The following is a 20471-nucleotide window of genomic DNA, read 5'->3' on the forward strand; positions in this document are numbered from 1 at the left end:
TGAAAATAATTTTTGTATAATACATGCACGAAAGGGAATATGTGAATATACGTGATATCGGATTAAATGCAAAATATATAAAATTTGAAAAGTAAATGAAAAGTGAGAAGTAATGAAAAATCGTTATGAGAGAGATGCTTCGAGAGAGACGTTTAAACGTTTAAACCATCGTATTGCAATTTTAATATTTTCACAGCTCCCGTGTATTTTCAGAGAAAATAATCATCAGATTTTTCTAAATAGTATTTTATGTCGCCATAATACCGCTATATTCGCGGTAATAAATACGGTTACGAAAGGGAAGAAGCGACGAAAAATATAAGAAGAAATTTCGATACTCGATAATGTGACGTGAAACGCGTTCTTAAGGTTAATTTAGACGGAGACCACGTGGCCAAATGATCTATGAGAAAATGTCTAGTAGGCAGCAACCGTCCACGTGCCAGTTGCTTACACATTGGCCACGATCGAACACTTGCAACCTGGCTTTTTCGATATAGAATATTTCGATCAACATACTCGGCAATGTAAAATATCTTAAAATATCTCGATACATTTCTTCAAATATTAGTTTAAAAAAAATAATACAAACAATTATTTATACTCGATAAGAATAATCAAAATAGATTTCTAATTTTTAAAAAAAAAATAAATATTTTTTTTTATTACATATAAACGAGGATGATTTTTCTTTGAAGTAACTAGACGTTATAAATGATATTTATCCAAGCAATTTGTCGTAATATATCAAACTTAGAAATTTCGAACGAAGAAATATTTAAATATTTACAGATTGAAAAATATACAAACTTAAATTTCACAATTTTATATTTCTCGAATTATAGGATGAAAAAAATATTAAATGTGTAATATTTAATAATTAACGATATTTAATTTTGAAAAAAGAGCTGAAAGAATTAAACACATTTGAAACAACATTTAGGTTAGAAAGAAAATAACAATACTTGAACAAAGTATACATTTCTCCATTTTCGAGTTCTTGTCACAGATCCAACGTAGAAAAGGGGTTCAAAGGCAGTGTGTATCGTGAAAAACAAAATAATCAATTTCGCATTGTGCTCAAACCGAAACGGTCGGAAACACCTACACGTCAATCAGCTCACTTCCCGTTTTCCGACTCCTTAAACACAAATCAATCATATCCGTACTGGCAAGTTCTATTTGTGTGCTTTCCTCGGGAACACGTGTTTCATTAGGAAAACGTGTTGATCTGGCATTACACAGATTTGGTAACACGATGGATCGCTTTTTATACGATTGTTGAGATTTGCGTTAATAATATATACAAATATAATTAATGATTAATTATCTTGAATTTATATAAAATATTTGATTAGCGTTTTTCGAAACAATTGTCCATCTACTTTAAATCTTCTCTTGAGAAATATATATATATATAATGGAAATCAAGTTTAATGTATTTTTAATGAATAGATTTTTTTTTTAAATTTGACATGTGATATAAAAAATATTTGACTTACTTGTAATATTAGGACGAAGACGACCCACTGGTAATATTTTACATTTTTCGTTGTTTCCTTATTGGAAGATATATCGTCTTTTTGATCATAATGATGATTTCCATGAGAGGGCGCAACTCCAGGTGCCACAACGTCTATGCCATTGGTGCCCAGCATAGCTCTAGTCACAAAATACGTACTGTGTATCCAGCAATATGAATTGAAAGCCTCAACGGGTATGTCTCTGCAAAGACAAATAAAATAGAATGTAAAACAAGTAGAAAGAAAATAAAGAAAACGAAAATAAAAATAGCAAATTTATACATAAATTGATTTATCGATTACATTCCACATTCATTGGAAATTATTTATAATAGATTTACTTGCGCATGATATGCTTATTCCCGAAAAAAACTTGAAATTTATGTGTTATATATGTTCAAATAATTTTATGAGAAAAAAATAATAAGAGAATTTCGCAGAAACCAGGATTACGTACATTGGATGTATCATCTAATTTTTAGAAATATTCATAATCGAATATTTATATAACGTTTTATTTGAATATCAATTGCATCTATTTTAATATTATATTGCTATTAATCAAATCTCAATCATAGACAATCTAATTTTATCCATTTGGAACATATGCATCAAGAGTCTACTTCAACTTCTTGTTTAAAACTATACACATATATACACATCAGCAGATAAACTATGACATAAAAATAAAAATAGATAAATCAAATGATAAGACAATAAAAATATTCAGATGAAAAATAATTTTTTACAAACTGAATGACACAAAATATCGATTTCTTATTTCAATGAAACGTAAATTTTAGATTCTATATATAAATTGCCAATATTCGCAATATATATTTTGAAATATTTTACGCAATACAAAAATATACATATAACATCTGGAATATCGGATCGTCATTAAGCTTAAGGTTATGAAATAGCACAGAAGGAGCAAAATTTATTTGAAACATGAATTAGACTTACCAAAAGCAATATATTCGCCATATTAAACTGCAAAATTATATACATATTCAAAATTGAATATGGATAATATGAAATATTATCTCGAAAAGCAATACGATTGTTTACATTTTAAAAACACACGACCACAAATCACGCACGCGCATCTTAAACTAAAAAGAAGAAAAGATGGCGTTTGAAGACAAACAAAAATAGAAGTGACACCTGCCATCGATTAATATAAGTATGTATATGGCGAGTGCAGTCGCATTCGATAAAAATAAAAAACAAACGAAAATATCCATGTAAGTACAAGAAAGTTTATACAAATGAACGAAATCAGTGAAGCATAAATAGTCGTTTAGTGATAAAAATAAAATATCGTATTAAATTATAGATATTTTGGAATGAAATCTTATATTTTTTGATGTATTATATGATACAATTATTCAAATATGTATTTAGATTAAATTAGAAGATTAGTCGTATAAAATAATTGAAAATAATAAATTCTAAATCGATTATTTATTTTTTGTAAATTTATTCGTACCTGGTATGAACACATTCTATTGGATTTCCTACAACTTGTTTGCTACTAATAATTGCTGAAAACATCAGTATTAGAATTGTTGTTAAGGAGTGTAATCTGATAGTGATGCTATCGGTTTTCGTTTTATTCATCTGTAAAATGTTAATTAGATTTCTTTATTAGCAAAATGTTTATATATATATAATATAAATTTATTATTTGTTTTGTATAAGATATATGTATAAAATATTTATATAAATTTAGGACAAGTTAATAGGGATTTTTTTTTTCTTTTTTTAATAAATCATAATTTCAAGATAATAATTTTAATAAGTCTCAAGTTTTTATATTGTATTCACTTCATTAATTTCATTCAAATTTAATGTTTAAATAGATTTGCAAAAACCATATTATTCCTTCTTATCATGATCTATTGCATTTTATTTCGCTTATTGCGTTCCTAATTTTCATTCTAAAAAACAGATTTTCTCATAGTTCACAGATAAGCGAATCATTACAACTAATTTTAATTCATATTTCAATTAATGCATGGAACAAAGCAATCCACTTAAGTGGATTGAAACGCTTGTGCTTTGAGTATTGTATTTTAATGAGATATGCAGTCGATTATTCATATATCATGAATACTCACATGATCAAAAATATCTCGTGGCTTTTAAAAATCTATTTCATTAAATATATATATTTATTCGATAAATATGTATGTATAAAACGTTTCATTAGAAATATTAATTAATTTATTTATTACATTAATGATATTTGAAAGAATTTAAGAATTTATAATATTAAAAAATATATATTTAGTAATAATTATATAATAAATTATTCATTACTAAATTATTCAAAAAGGAAATATCATATTATTATTAAAATCTAATATGCCTTATTAAAATTACTTCAAATAAAAACTTACATGCAAAGAATAACAAAGTGCCATGACTTTATCTATCATTTTCGCTTCGTTTTTATTTCTACTTCTAACAGTTCCAATTATCACATCATTGTATCCAACCAAAACTCTATTTTCCAAAGTTTTATTTGGCGAAAATATAACTTCCTCATTTATGATAATTTTTGCAGATGAATTGACTGTAGATACATACTTCATACTCGAACAATTATAATTCATGTATAAAGATCAATAATTTGATAATTATCACTAAAGTTTAATTTTAAATGTTGAGAAAATATTTTTTACGATTGTTTTTATTTATACATATTAACATCTCCATTGATAAAATTTTGTTTAAAGTTAAAAACATGAATTTATTATGGTTCTTAGTCACTTGTTTGATACACTAACGTCTTCCTTTGAATTACAACGCAACTTAAATTTCAAAAAACGTGTATTCCTGATTATTTTCATTTGTCCAACCAGTGACATTAACATCACTATAAATTATACATATTTTCAACTTTAAAAAAATATATGCATACACGATATGTTTTTATTTATCACTCTGCTTAAGTTATGAAAAAAATTGAATTTATTATTTTATCTTGTTTTCTGCAATGAATTTTATATTTTCAATTATTTCCAGAATTTGAAGAAACACTTGGAAATGGAAAGCAGACAACAGAAGAACGTCCACTGGTTGGCAAAACATGAACACCACAACTGTTACTTTTTCTCTGATCTCTTTTAGTTCGAGTCAATTTTATTTTTATATTTTTTTTTTATTTTTGTATCTCTCTCTCTCTCTCTCTGTCTTTCGCTCGTTACTATTTCGATCAACCCCGCTTCCTTAAAATTGCTTTGGCGCCCATGCGACAACACGAATCACTCGCTACTTTACCTAGTGATGGCATTAAGTAGCTTTCGACTTGTATTGAAATTAAAAAAATTTCTCTAAATCGATTTGATTTTCTTTTTTTCCTAAACTAATTTACATTTATTTATTTTAACCTAAACATTTTTGTGAATGATTTTTACATTTTAATCTTCGAAAAGGCCAATTTTAAATTATATCCGCCATCTTTTTTTCTTATGGTTATTTTTTATTCGAAGAAAATGGAACGTTTCACGATATTGCTTATGATCTCTCGAGATATTCGAATATTCTATAGAATCGTTGTGTTTTAAGATCAGAAAACATCTTCTTCTCCGAATTGGAATCAAAAGGGATCAAAAGGGATCAAAAGAATTAAACTTCCATCACTCGAGAAACTCGAGAACACGCCCACGTTTTTCTCGATAATCTGCACATCATCGTATCTCCACTGGAAATTTCAGAGAAATCTGACATCAAAATAAATGTGTCATCCAATCGCTACATTTAGTTTTATTACCAAGTTATTTCTTGAGCATCACGATGCACAAGTTGAGAATCACTGTTCTAGTCCCCTCTAACTCGATACGTTAGAAACACGTTGGAAACGAAATTCTCAACGTTGTTGTCACGTCTTCGAGCGATTTTTCTTTCAAACCGGGTGTACCATCGATTTTTATGACTACTGAATATGTATGCATATATGCATCTCATTCTTTCCTTTCTATGTTTTTTTTCTCTTTTAAGAATGCATTAATTTCACTCTCCATACATAATAATATTCCATGAAATTTAAATAAAAAAAAGATACCCTTTTTAAATAGTAGGAAACTTTTATTTTTTTTAAATATTACTATAATAATACTACTAAAAGAGAAGCATATAACGTTATATGCATAATTATATAGTATATATATATTTTTTTCAATATATCTATCAACGTCTTTTACATTTATTTATTTAATAGTCAAGTTTCTGTGAAACTTTGAAGAAAAAAAAAAGCATTGCATTGTACGTGGCAGCCTATATCTTATCTAGCAAATAAACTGAATATAAGATTAAAATGGAGACAGAAGTAGTTAAAAATATTCCATGTTTTTGTCAAGGAAAAAATTTAAAACAAAAAATCTTGTAACCAAGATTAAATAAACGTTGAATGGAATGAACAACAATAGGTGTGCTTATTATACGAATATTTCATTTCATACAATATCACTGAAAGTAGATAAGTATAAATTGTAAAGTCGTATAAAACGCTTATTATTCATATTTGTCAATCTTTAATTCTCTCATTTAATCGCTTATTAACCGCCTAAAATAAAAATAGTACCGTTAAAATTCGGCTTTCTTCTGTTTAAAATTCGTTCTTATTTTCCAATAGGAAATACATGCATATGGTACAAATTGTTTAACGCTTATAAAGTCGTAGACATAGATATTGATTAATGAAACGTAATGAAAAGTGTATATATATATAGCGTTGGGGGAAAAAAACAGTTTAACAGAAGTCTTCTTCGACAATGTTTCCTTGTCGATGGAACACAAATGGGTAAATAGAGCCTAGATCAATACAGATAGAATGTTTACTCCAACATGCGCTTTTTTCCATTTCTTTTTCCACGAAAAATGGATTAGAATTAATCATAACAACTTTATAATAACAATTATTTAAAGATTTTTCAGTATTCTTTTTATTAATTAAAAAGATACTGTTTTAAACGCTATTAAAATACAACTATATGTAGAAAATCCACCGAGTAAAAATATTCATTTTATACCATACCAAAATTCTTACATCTTCAACCTATTACATATAATTTTAAATTGGTATTGTAATTACTTGATCACGTGAAAGGATTATCCCTAAAGTATATTTTAACATAAAATATATGTTTAAAAATTCGGTATATATACTAAAAAAAAATATATATATATATCTTTCCATTATTTTAAAGAAAAAAAAAATTTGAATTAATTTGTATACACTATACAGGAATGTATCATAATATCGTCTTTCGTAAGACACACAATACACACGTGTATTATATATGTCATAATCACGGAGATCGAGTAAGAAAAAAAAAACCAGTATGATGATCTCATAGCAAAAAAAGACGTTGCACAGTACAAATACATTATCCTTGCACGTAATAAGAATCCTCACCAGATCAAGAAATTTTTCTAATCCTACTGGAAACGATTTGCTTTGAGCAATACTCGAAGAAATAAAATAGCTTTGTTTGCTTTGGGGAACGAACACTAAATGAAAAGATAGAGAAACGATTCTCTCTAGGGAGACCTAATCGTTGAAAAACAATGATGATACACGCGTGAGTTATACATAACACGCAGCTATCCATATCCTCCACGTATACATACGCACACACATACAATACGCACGCACAAGAAGCACACACACACACAGAGATCCTAAAGTGGTCACTTTAATGCGGCATTAGGAATGTCTTCATCGCATTTTCTACAATCAGTCGTATATAGCAATTGTTCCTTCCTTTAAGCGCTAGTTTAGGAAAATATCTTTAGAGAGAATTCTCGCTTCATTTTATACATAAATGCGCTCAGGTCTACATATATATTTTCTTTTAACGATTTTTAATTTTCTCTAGAGAAAAATAATTTCCCAGCAGAATATACATATATATATATATATATATATATATATATATATAATCTGCCTCCTATTGATCAATCAACGAATCAGTCCAGTTACAATTCTCTGATACCTTTCTATCCCTATGTCTTTTAATTTTAATTGACAAAGTGTAGGAAAATATAGCCTAGGCAACGACTGAATGTGAATCGCTCATTTTTTTAGTAAGCTCTTGCAAGAAATCCCTGTAGATCAACGAGTCCATGTTAGAGGAGAGAATGTAGAGAAGCCACCAATCTCCAAGGTCAATCTTCTTGCTGATACTGTTGCAGGTTTCTATGGAGAGAAGTCGTGACGACAGATGGAGCAATCTTGGCCTGACGGCTGGGGCGAAGATTATGGCGGCTCTGTAGACCATCAAGCCGATCAACAATATCGACAGGATGGTGTACCAGAACCAGATGAAAATGTACGTTTTCTCGTTCACGATGTTCAAAGGCAGGATGCACAGGGAGTCGTGCTTCTGTATGGTTCCCGATGCACCATACTTGTGGAAAATGCATTTGGTGACGCGTGGAAAAACATAGACCATAGGATCCACGCGTTCCTCCTGCGGCACGTCGGATAATTGTAGAACTCGCAATCCGTAGCTGAGGAATTCGCCGTCGAAGAACCGATTCATCAGGTACAGTTGAAGGAAAATATTGACGAGGCAGAGGGCCTCGCAGGCGAAATACCGGTACACATACGTGTTGTGCGTCTGAAAGAAGAACAAGCAATCGGTGAATTGGCATAAATTGGACTCAATGAAGGCAAATTGGATTTAACCAAATCGTCTCAGCCTTCCTTCTCTTCTTTGCCAACCCCCTTATGTTCTTTCTCCCAAGATATAATTTTCAAGTATCATGGTTGAAAATTTGTTAAAAAAATTGACTTAAAAATAATAATTGATCCTGAATTATTATCTTTATTTTCTTAATTTTATAGAAATTAAAATCTTTTTTCAAAGAATTGTATTTAATTTTCCAATATCATATAATTAATGAAAAATGTATTTTAAAAAAGTAAAGATTAATTATAAAGTATTTCTGATATTCTTAAGAAATATAATTTTTTCTACTCAACTATCTTATATAAATATATAAATAAATTTACCTTTCTATATTATCCTGAATTATTATCTTTATTTTCTTAATTTTATAGAAATTAAAAAATTTTACAATCTTTTCTCAAAGAATTGTATTTAATTTTCCAATATCATGTAATTAATGAAAAATATATTTTAAAAAAGTAAAGATTAATTGTAAAGTATTTCTGATATTCTTAAGGAATATAATTTTTTCTACTCAACTATCTTATATAAATATATAAATAAATTTACCTTTCTATATTATCCTGAATTATTATCTTTATTTTCTTAATTTTATAGAAATTAAAAAATTTTACAATCTTTTCTCAAAGAATTGTATTTAATTTTCCAATATCATGTAATTAATGAAAAATGTATTTTAAAAAAGTAAAGATTAATTATAAAGTATTTCTGATATTCTTAAGGAATATAATTTTTTCTACTCAACTATCTTATATAAATATATAAATAAATTTACCTTTCTATATTATCCTGAATTATTATCTTTATTTTCTTAATTTTATAGAAATTAAAAAATTTTACAATCTTTTCTCAAAGAATTGTATTTAATTTTCCAATATCATGTAATTAATGAAAAATATATTTTAAAAAAGTAAAGATTAATTGTAAAGTATTTCTGATATTCTTAAGGAATATAATTTTTTCTACTCAACTATCTTATATAAATATATAAATAAATTTACCTTTCTATATTATCCTGAATTATTATCTTTATTTTCTTAATTTTATAGAAATTAAAAAATTTTACAATCTTTTCTCAAAGAATTGTATTTAATTTTCCAATATCATGTAATTAATGAAAAATGTATTTTAAAAAAGTAAAGATTAATTATAAAGTATTTCTGATATTCTTAAGGAATATAATTTTTTCTACTCAACTATCTTATATAAATATATAAATAAATTTACCTTTCTATATTATCCTGAATTATTATCTTTATTTTCTTAATTTTATAGAAATTAAAAAATTTTACAATCTTTTCTCAAAGAATTGTATTTAATTTTCCAATATCATGTAATTAATGAAAAATGTATTTTAAAAAAGTAAAGATTAATTGTAAAGTATTTCTGATATTCTTAAGGAATATAATTTTTTCTACTCAACTATCTTATATAAATATATAAATAAATTTACCTTTCTATATTATCCTGAATTATTATCTTTATTTTCTTAATTTTATAGAAATTAAAAAATTTTACAATCTTTTCTCAAAGAATTGTATTTAATTTTCCAATATCATGTAATTAATGAAAAATGTATTTTAAAAAAGTAAAGATTAATTATAAAGTATTTCTGATATTCTTAAGGAATATAATTTTTTCTACTCAACTATCTTATATAAATATATAAATAAATTTACCTTTCTATATTATCCTGAATTATTATCTTTATTTTCTTAATTTTATAGAAATTAAAAAATTTTACAATCTTTTCTCAAAGAATTGTATTTAATTTTCCAATATCATGTAATTAATGAAAAATGTATTTTAAAAAAGTAAAGATTAATTATAAAGTATTTCTGATATTCTTAAGGAATATAATTTTTTCTACTCAACTATCTTATATAAATATATAAATAAATTTACCTTTCTATATTATCCTGAATTATTATCTTTATTTTCTTAATTTTATAGAAATTAAAATCTTTTTTCAAAGAATTGTATTTAATTTTCCAATATCATGTAATTAATGAAAAATGTATTTTAAAAAAGTAAAGATTAATTATAAAATATTTCTGATATTCTTAAGGAATATAATTTTTTCTACTCAACTATCTTATATAAATATATAAATAAATTTACCTTTCTATATTATCCTGAATTATTATCTTTATTTTCTTAATTTTATAGAAATTAAAAAATTTTACAATCTTTTCTCAAAGAATTGTATTTAATTTTCCAATATCATGTAATTAATGAAAAATATATTTTAAAAAAGTAAAGATTAATTATAAAGTATTTCTGATATTCTTAAGGAATATAATTTTTTCTACTCAATTATCTTATATAAATATATAAATAAATTTACCTTTCTATATTGCATTAAATAAACCATAAGCGTAGATTTCTTTTTTTGAATATTATCTTCGTGATCGAGACCGTGATTCATACCCATAACCAGTGCGTTGATCAAACCGCCCTCCCACATATTCCACAACCATTGTGGAACGTAGCATAGTACCGCCTGTTGAAAAGTTATAAATGTTTCGTTGAATTAAATGAAAATATTTTTTTTTTAAACGTGGAAATATATATTCATTATCATATCATGAAGAAAAAAACATTTTCTAAATTTAACAATCGTTTCATAAAATATTTGTGAAAAAACACCAACTATATAACGTATAATCCATGTATAAGCTATGCAGTTTGCATAAAGCGGCCAATATATAATATTGATGTGTTCGCGATATACTCGGATCTCGTATTACATTTATCAGTGAAAGAAATTCCAATGGTTACGTAAAAAACATATACATTTACAATGGAACTTCTTTTATCTGAACGGAGTCATGAGACAAACAGTTCTTACATGTAACTGGAGCGCATATAAGGGTATTCTGATTCTCTTCATTACCTATCATTTCTCATTTAAGTAATATGAATTCATATTCAGATAAATAGAAATCAATAATGCCAGTATATTATTGAGAGATATTATAAAAAAAAATTATAAAATCTATAAAATTTGCAATAATAAAAATTTAGTTAAATTTAAATATTTTATATTGTATTCAAAATAATTTTTTCAATTTTTTAAAACCTATTACAAATAAATATTACGTAATATTATTTTAATTCCATAACAATTCTATAATGATTATATATAATCTTTATATCGATTTTCTATTAAACAAATATTAATAAATCAATAATCTTGAATCATTAATTCATGAATACAGTCATTGTTTGTTATCATTTATTGTTTTATTATGATTTAAACGTATAATTAAGATATCTTCAATCTGAAGAATTAAATTTCACATCTATTTATGTTTATCTAAAACCTTCTATCTGCAATCTCCGTTTACAAAGCTTAATTAAAAAAAAATCAAATTAAAAGTTTTAAATCAAGTATGATATAAAATACATACATACATATATATATATTATTTCAAAATTTTTTCAAGTGATAATTTTTAACAATTACTAATGTAATCATGTGTAGAATCGTTTTAATTCTATTCTTTATGTTCTTCTATTTTTTATATTACACATACGCATGCAAACTTGCTGATGATTCTTCTTAACTTAATCTAGTCTTTCGACTCTACCGATAAAAGCGTCAAATAGAGCGAAACTACTGTCAAAGCAGTTCCCAAGACAGGTAAAGACAAAAAGTGATAGCACTGCAAAAAAAAATAGATTATCATCAGTAGAGAGTAGCGATAAAATTTTAACAAGTCAATTTTTTACGCTCATGCATTTACGTCCGCGAGTCAGTTTCAGATATCCAATACGAGAAAGATGAGAACAGTAAAGAAAAACCTAAACCGAGAAGGCGCGTGCAGCTGTCTGTGTTTTATCTGTCGCGTGGTAGATTACTGATAAACGAGCCTTTACCTGGAAGAATAACACAAAGCACACCCATTGGTAATAAGTATAATATTTCCTCGCATCTACATCGCCGAAGTCGTTCGCTACTCCTGGATGCGCCACCTCTAGACCAACCTAATGAAAGAAATAAATGCTCTGTTAACAATAGAATAATAACGAAAGAATGCAAGTGTATTGATTAATTTTATATTTTCACTATATATGCATTTTCTATAGTCTTTATAGGAAATCAAAAGAGAAGTGAAATAAAAAGATAAAAAATTTTATTTTAAAAAAATTAATTTGGAAGAATTTATTTGATATTTGGTAAAAGTAAAGAAAATTAAACATATATATTAAATATAAATTTACAATATATAATATTTACTGAATGAAAAAAATTAATTTTGTAATAAAATATATATATATATATATATATATATATATATATTGTTTTTTTTCTAGACATTTTAAAATTTAATTAAAATATATAATATTAAAACTACATAGATTTAAATTTTCGTATAAAATGAATAATTACATATAAAGTTATAAAAAATAATGAGTTGCTAAAAAATAATGAGGTTATTAGATAACCTTAATATAAATTCCAAAATTTTTCGATATGTTATATTTTTTTTTTATTTCTAATACATTAAAATAATACATTAAAATAACATTTCAAACAATACTATTAACATTATCAAGCAAAATTTTTGAATATCCAAGAAATTTTTTTTCAAAGTCCATTATTATTTTATAAAAAATTATTAATAAGTATATTTTTGCTTCTAATTATAACAAAATAAAATCTAAATTATTTATGAACAATGATTATTTAAATAATTAATTAATAATAGTAATAAATAATTTTAATTAATAAACTGCAAATTAAATAATCTACATAATATAAATATGTAAAAAAAATATAAAATTATATTATACGTCAAACATTACAAATACATATTTAATATTATTATATATTATTACATTAAAATAATTTTTATTAATTTTTATAATATATATATTATTTTACAGTTTTTTAAATTATATTTTATTTCAGTTATATAAAAATAAAATCTATTCTATAATTTTATTATATCGAAAACCAGTCGGTACAACATTTTTCTATAGTTATCAACGATTCGTAACCCTACACTAAACCCGTCAAGGTTTCGAAGGTTAGAAATAAGTGGTTTCTGTGGTGTTATGATTAAATATGAATCTAAGTTAGAAAATTAGGAATGTAGTCGTTAAACCAGATTACCCACCTGCCGATTAAATGCGTCCGGCATAGTAAATGTAGAAGTTATCCAGCAATAAGTGTTGATAGGGTGCGTGGGTAAACCCTGAACGATGCAGGAGATCGGATTGCCTACGTATTGGGTGGCCGTGATTACCATCGAACACGTGAAAAGCAGCACCGTTGTAAAGTGGTTGTGTAACCGAAACACCATAGAATCTGTTGTGATTTCCTGCCATTTCAAGTATTGTCCAAGACCTCCTAGTAGTTTATACATGATTGTTTTCTTTCAATCAAACGACGCTTTAGGTTGTTTACAATCCTCGTATGTTTTCTTCTCCTTCGCACGATATTATTCCCACGTGGTAAAATCGTTCACGAACGAAAAAAAAAAACAAAAGAGAAAAAAAACAAGAGAAACACGGAATCGGAAAAATCGGATATTAACTGAAACTTTCCCGAGTCTTCATCTACCACGCTCGAAAAGCGGTAAAACGAAACGAAACAGACACACGATCGTACGGTTGTGTCCACGCGGCGTGCCTCCCTCTTTTCCTTTTCTCCCGGTTCTCCTTCTCCTTTGGCGTCCTTCTTCCTTTTCTTCTGCCCTACTCCACCACTGCTTCTTGTTCTTTCTTCGGACCGAAGAGAGTGCGCGCGCGCGCACACGCGATCGGTCACCGAACCACGTTGAACGAGATTGCGAACGGCCACTTTAGACTTTACACACGCACACGGTTATCTTCTGGCAAGAATTTAATTCTGGAATGCGTTAACGAAACAAACGTGTCCTGTCAACATTTTTTGCCGCCCATCAATCGGTTCGAAGGCGTTGAACACGTTCAGAAAACGTTCAGGTGAGTCGTGGTAAACAAATAACCGTGCGTGCTACTGGAGGCAAACAGTGTTTTCTGGATCGATCGTATGTCTTTTTCCACGTGATCTCTGTGGTTCCTTGTTGTTAGGTAGAGCTACATGTAATCGAGACGCGCGCTCGTTTCGTCTAGTTTTCTCGATCTCTCCGTATAATCGCGCTATGTCACGCCACCAAAACGATTGATTTTTTCGCTTCGTGTCAAAGACGCTACGACACTCACTATCAATCCTGTTTTTTCCGTCAGTCGAGGATTTCTCGAGAGAGAAACACACAGCCTGACGCAAAGTTGTGCAACACCTTGAACTCTCTCGGCGTGCCACGAACCCCCTCTTTCTCCTTCTCTTTCTCTCTCTCTCTCTCCTCTTCCTCCCGCAGAACTTTTTCTCTCAATATATCGTGCAGATAGATCGTGCGATGAACGGGTTGCGAGTAGCCAACACCGAATTGTGTCGAGCATATACACGTATGTACGTAGCAGTCTTCAACGTCGACTGACGAGAAGTCAGTGGCTTGTTGTTCAGCAGAGGGGCGAGAGGGAAACTCTTTCGATCTGCTAGGGGGACTGCCGGAGTAGAAACGAGTAGGAGAGGGCCCAGGAGGTGGGGATCGAAACGGTGGGGGACCGACGGCTGCTTCAAACTCCCCCCTTTATATACCACAATATATTGTATACCCTGTTTCCATAGTGCATGCTCCTGCGTTCAACGATGAGGGCTACTGTTGTACGTTCGATTCTTTCTATTTTTTAATAATTTATTTTGTATGCTTAGAATGTATATATATATATATAAAAATTAAGAAATATAAAAAAAGGAACTTATAAAAAAGATTATCACATATTTTATTTTTATTTTTTAATTCTTTTTTTCCTGTTTAATTTTATTTATTATGAAAATAGATAGCAAAGACTATTTCGAATTTCGAGCATACGAAAATAGCATGTAACAAGATATTTCTATCTAATATTTAAAAAATATGAATTACAGTAAAAAAAATTTCATATATTTATAACTTATATAATTATAAAAATTTTTAATTTTTCTTTCTTTCGATAATATTCTATTTCAAAATTTATGGTGATTTAAAACTTGAGGCTCCCATTACCGTTATTTGCTTGCATGTTTCTCTTTCTTTTCTGTTCTGGCCGGTCTCTTCTTCGCCTCGAATATCATAATGAAAGTAAATCGGTTTAATTCGATCGTTAAATTCAATTGAACACTGAGGTCGACAGAAGGATCATATGTAGGATTTATACGAACAAAATTTGTATTCTGAATGATAACATCGTGTTTAGAATTATTTTATATATAAAATTAATGAATATATATATATATATATATATATTAAAGAAAGAAGAAAGTTATAAAGAGTTTTGTATTTCCAATAAATATGTTTTCATTTCTTCCATTCTTATTTCTTTGATTTAAAATGTAAACAAATCTCGAAATATCATAAAATAAAACATGTTTAATCTTATATTATATTTAATATTTGTAAATTAAATAAAAAAGATAACTGCACGTCGAAATTCTGAATAAATAATTTTTATTATTTTTTTTATTTTTAATATATTATAGATAACTAAAACATAACAAATTTCTACTACTTATGTTAACACTATTAGTATAATTAGATGATATTTGCAAATTGTAACTGATAATAGATTCTACTACTTTCTAAATGAAAAGTAAGACAATAGAATTAAAAAATTAAAATAAATAAAAAAATTTGATTATTATATTTAATTAAAGAATAAAAGTTGATATATAATAATCTAAATTATATTTTATATTTTTTTCATATTTCTTCAAATTCACTTTATATATAAAAATAATAATAATATATAAAAATTTGCATATGAAATTGCACAAGGCAATCAATATCAGTAATTTTGTGCAGTTCGCTCGCTTCTTCCTTCTCTCTCTCGTTTTATGTCTTTATTCTGTCGTTTAACAAAGGGTTGCTGCAATTTGTACGTGACCAGATGCACGGTTCCTGAAAAGACTGCATTTTACCCTACGAAAATGCCAACATCTCTTGTATTCAACATTATTTTGTTTAATATTACGTCAAATATATATTAGATATATATTAAATTGCAGCAAAAATATTAAAAAAAAAAATTGTTTGATATTTTTTTTTATGTATTTAAATTTTATTATTTGCAATATTTAGTTGAATACCTAAAAAAGTAAAAACCTTGAAACTTACATAATTTTTCCATTAGTTTGAATTTTTTGTTTTTATTTTTATATTTATAATTGATACTTATTTCTTAATAAATTTCTTTATAATTATATACATATATATATCTTTCTTTTTATCTATAGAAAAATTGTTCATTTTCCTTGTAATTTTTTTATTTAAAATTCAACAAATTTTATCATGTAAAACGATATTTTTATAATGTACAATTGTATAAATATATAATGATTATGTAAAATTGAAATAACTCCTTATCACACTCATAAAAATTAATATTTTTAATATTAAAATTCATATACTTTTAATTCTACGTAATTAAATGAACATAAATATTTATGTAAATTTATCGTGTCATAATTTTCAATATCAGTTGACTGTAGAAAGATTTCAAAAAACAAAGAATTTTTACACGAGTATGAATATTTTTACATAAGCTGTTGTTCATTGTCATTGACATAAATTTTTTTCTAAAGATAAAACGAAGATTTAAAGAAACAATTTTTTAAGGTTAAAGGAAATTTTATACATATTTTTTTTCTTAGAAAAAAATAAATAATTATTAGATATCATTTTTTGAAAATATAAATATATTTTCATTATAATTCCGATAAAATAATGAAAGCTATTTCATTCTTCTAAATATTTGAAAATTAGAGTGTTAGATTTGTGACTTAGTTTATACCTACTACAAATACTCACTCGTGTAAAAACGATGGTGACACATGTTACGCACATGTTTACGGAATCTCGTAAAAGTGTTTGAGAGACAAGACAGTGAGTTCCGGTTACTAAGAATCTATCGCTGCACTTGAAAACTAATGTTCTACTGAAAGAAAATCAGCAAGACTTTAATTCGAAGTAAAACGATCCGTTGCTGTCTATGACGTATCAGTAGCAAATAGTAATACGATATTGCGTAAATATTTTCATACGCTCGTCGTCTTGTGTTTATTAGAATATGTAAAGAAATTTTTGTTTGTAAATGAATTTGTAATAGGCAAAAAATTTTCTAGAGAATATTCGAAGTAGAATATTTTCAAAATATAAACAAAAGGAAACTTGCCTAATTTCTAATCGATTAGGTTATGAGTTTTGTTTCTTCTTATGGGATTTAATAACAGTGGTTCGCAACCTGTGAGTCGTGACATTCTTTAAAATACTTACAATGAGATTTATTAAATTTATATAATAAATATCAGGATGAAAAATTATCATTTCTTGATAATTACGAGAGTATAATGACAACATATATAGCTAATCAATTTAAACCTTGTTTTATTTCTTGAAAAATACCTTTCACTTAAAACCTTGATTTCTTATTGGCTATACCTTTAACCGAGAAAATTCCAAATAAATATTTCTTCTGAAATTTCAGATATATTATTACAAGAATATAATGCATTCAATTTATCATAAATTTAATATAATATAATAATAATTAATATATAATCATTTACATCAAGCCTAAGTTTTCAATTTATACGTTAAAAAGGTTATGTACAACACTGGAAAGGTTAAGTTAAAGTGAAAGTGAAAGGGTTTAACATGTTACAATCTTCCAATAAATTTATCTTGTGAAACAAATTGAAAAATAATACAATAAAATAATCAATATCAGAGAAAATCATTTTTGTTCATTATCAGTTAAGAAAATTCTGTTTCTACTTATCATTTGATAAAAATAAACTTTGTAATTGTATGAATAAGCATTTGATAGATGGTAGGATGCTGTTGAATCACGTTTCTGATAATTCAAAACTTGATTCGTTAAGACTCTGTATCTAGCATCACATTCAATGTGAAGAAAATAAAACGAGGCACGAATACAAGTGCAACGTGAATTAAAAAGTCAAGGATACTAGGGAAAGCCGTTCTCCGAATATAAATTTACCTTGAATCTGCAATAGATCGAAAGTATTGAAAATAATATTGAGATTTTTCAAATTTTTTTTAACTTTAAATTAAATAAGTAAAGTCTGAATTTTTTTTCAACTCTTAAAAGTTAAAATTAGCCAGTTAGACAAGTTAGAGATTAAGTGTTCAATTGAAAATGCAATTTTAGTTTATTTATCCAAATTTCAAGAGAATTGTTTCAAAACAATAAAAGATTCTTAGACAAAAGGAGAAATCCATCTGGAAAATATAAATAATAGTGAGAATAATCTTGTTATCCTGAGAATTCAGAATTTAAGATTTAACAAATAAGAATTGAATATATTAGGTTAGGAATTAGTAATGATTCTGTATTCACAGATTTCTTTGTATTACATGAATAATTGAAACAAGATAGTCAACAATAACTTACATACCATCTTTGAATCAAGAATTTTGATATAACAGACAACGAATTCGTGGGTATGAGAATCTTTTCATGTCTCCATCTGGATTCTCATCGCTTGAGTAACGTCTTGACAGTATACATCTACATGTATATATATATATATGTGTGATCGATATGTATGGATACATGTTGAAATCTCATTGTATCTATCGAATAATCTAATGAAAGAAATTTAGATTCTGGAAATTGTCAGCATCATTATATTTTTACTTTATTAACAATAAATAATTCCATTGAAATATTAAAATATAACAAATATTGAATAAGTATTTAAACATTGTGCAAATATGAATTAATCTCGATATAGCTTGACCAGAATTTGGAATTTTTTTTTGTCCAAAAGAAACAATGAATAAAAAAGAAAAATTTGACAAAGTTTGTAAACTCGATATAGTAAAATTACTGTATACTTTGTTGCTGAATATCACTATTGTCATTTTCAAACTTTCTACCTTTTGCACCATTTTTGAGAAAGTATCTTGTCCACTTTCAAAATTTTGATTTTTGAAAGTGATTTCATGAAAGGAATCTTCAGAGTGCTTTTACTTTTAATACCGTCTGTCCTCAACATTCCTTTAAGAAATATTTTGGTTAGATTGGATTAAAAAATATTTATATTTAGATAATTATAAATATAATTAATAATATTTAAATTAAAAAAACAATCTTGTCACAATAATTTTGTTTTCAGAAATAAAGAAAAAAATATTGAAAGATATTCTTTCCTGCAAAAAAAAAAAAAAAAAAAGAAAAAGAATGAAAAGTTAATCTAGATCAAAGCACAAACACTTTACCATTTGACCCGATTATTCTTTTTTTGAGCGTTCTTCTTGTTCACGTAAATTACGTTAGTGCCGTGGTTTTCATATCGTGGTCTCGTTTTCGTTGCAACCGGTCGCTGGTCCAAATGTGCAACGTGATGTAACCCAAGCTTTTGTGCAGACGCACCGCAATACGATATCGCCAACGACCCACCGACATCTCGGTTTCTCTATACACAACCAGGTTGATCCTTGTGACCGTGTTCCATGCAACGAACGTCGCACATATAACGAGATAAAAATGAAAACAAAACGAGAAAGAGAGAGAGAGAGAGAAAGAGAATAAAAAATGAAAGGAGGGGGAAAAAAGAGAGAAACGAAGAGAAAAAAAATCGAATACCTGCACTGAAATCCAAGATCATTGGTCAATTGAAATTTATTTGAAAATATATGATATGTTCATTCTTGTGATTCGCTGTTATCTTATCACAGAAAGTGACCTCTCTCTATAAACCTATTGAATAATATCACCCCACATTATAGTGTGGGTACATTAAACTCGGTCAAGGCACTAAAAGCAGCATTTAAGAATTATATTGAACCCCTACTACAGAAACGAATGACGTTTCTAGAAAAATGACCACTTTTATTAATGATTTTGAAAGAGAATGATTTGAAAAAAGAATTTTAACTTTTATGAACTTGGACAAGTTCATCAGATTTTCTAAATGTATATTGAATTTTTAGAAAGATTCATTTAAATACTCATAAATTCTTAAATGCATAAAATATTAAACAAAATATTAAACCAACATGATTGGAAAAAACTGGTTTTGTTTTTATGAAAAGAATATTAAATAAATTTTAATATTAAAAATATATACATTTTCTGATTGAATTGAATCTTTTATTTTTATATTATTACATTTTGTATTTTTATGGTAGAATTTATTTTGTTCTCA

At 26.8% G+C, this 20471-nt stretch overlaps 2 protein-coding genes and 1 long non-coding RNA gene across 3 annotated transcripts; 1 reads left to right on the forward strand and 2 right to left on the reverse strand.

Annotated features, from left to right (window-relative positions):
• Positions 1–874: 874 nt before the first annotated feature.
• Positions 875–4562, reverse strand: LOC725513 (innexin shaking-B). Its single transcript, XM_006570886.3, has 4 exons — positions 3929–4562; positions 3016–3146; positions 1503–1725; positions 875–1141 (listed from the first exon to the last, which is right to left on the reverse strand). Exons 1-4 carry the CDS (start codon positions 4142–4144, stop codon positions 1121–1123), a joined length of 591 nt encoding a protein of 196 aa, XP_006570949.1. The 5' UTR covers positions 4145–4562; the 3' UTR covers positions 875–1120.
• On the forward strand, positions 2494–6869 carry LOC113218823. The gene is made up of 2 exons (XR_003304794.1): positions 2494–2770; positions 4557–6869. It is a non-coding gene; the product is annotated as an uncharacterized LOC113218823 (long non-coding RNA).
• Positions 5961–14755, reverse strand: LOC725480 (innexin inx1). The gene is made up of 4 exons (XM_001121323.5): positions 13354–14755; positions 12110–12217; positions 10575–10730; positions 5961–8155 (listed from the first exon to the last, which is right to left on the reverse strand). Exons 1-4 carry the CDS (start codon positions 13600–13602, stop codon positions 7583–7585), a joined length of 1086 nt encoding a protein of 361 aa, XP_001121323.1. The 5' UTR covers positions 13603–14755; the 3' UTR covers positions 5961–7582.
• Positions 14756–20471: the final 5716 nt, after the last annotated feature.

Source organism: Apis mellifera, linkage group LG6 (genome assembly GCF_003254395.2).
Source record: "Apis mellifera strain DH4 linkage group LG6, Amel_HAv3.1, whole genome shotgun sequence".
NCBI classification, from domain to species: Eukaryota; Metazoa; Arthropoda; class Insecta; order Hymenoptera; family Apidae; genus Apis; species Apis mellifera.

What these genes read in the sequence shown, in the direction of transcription:
- LOC725513 (XM_006570886.3), bottom strand. Translation starts at nt 4,144, where the DNA reads ATGAATTATAATTGTTCGAGTATGAAGTATGTATCTACAGTCAATTCA. An exon ending in CACTTTGTTATTCTTTGCAT is followed by an intron (nt 3,147 to 3,928) that starts GTAAGTTTTTAT and finishes AACATTTTACAG; the next exon opens with ATGAATAAAACGAAAACCGA. An exon ending in ATAGAATGTGTTCATACCAG is followed by an intron (nt 1,726 to 3,015) that starts GTACGAATAAAT and finishes TTGTCTTTGCAG; the next exon opens with AGACATACCCGTTGAGGCTT.
- LOC725480 (XM_001121323.5), bottom strand. Translation starts at nt 13,602, where the DNA reads ATGTATAAACTACTAGGAGGTCTTGGACAATACTTGAAATGGCAGGAA. An exon ending in CGGACGCATTTAATCGGCAG is followed by an intron (nt 12,218 to 13,353) that starts GTGGGTAATCTG and finishes TTCTTTCATTAG; the next exon opens with GTTGGTCTAGAGGTGGCGCA. An exon ending in ATTTAATGCAATATAGAAAG is followed by an intron (nt 8,156 to 10,574) that starts GTAAATTTATTT and finishes TTCTTCTTTCAG; the next exon opens with ACGCACAACACGTATGTGTA.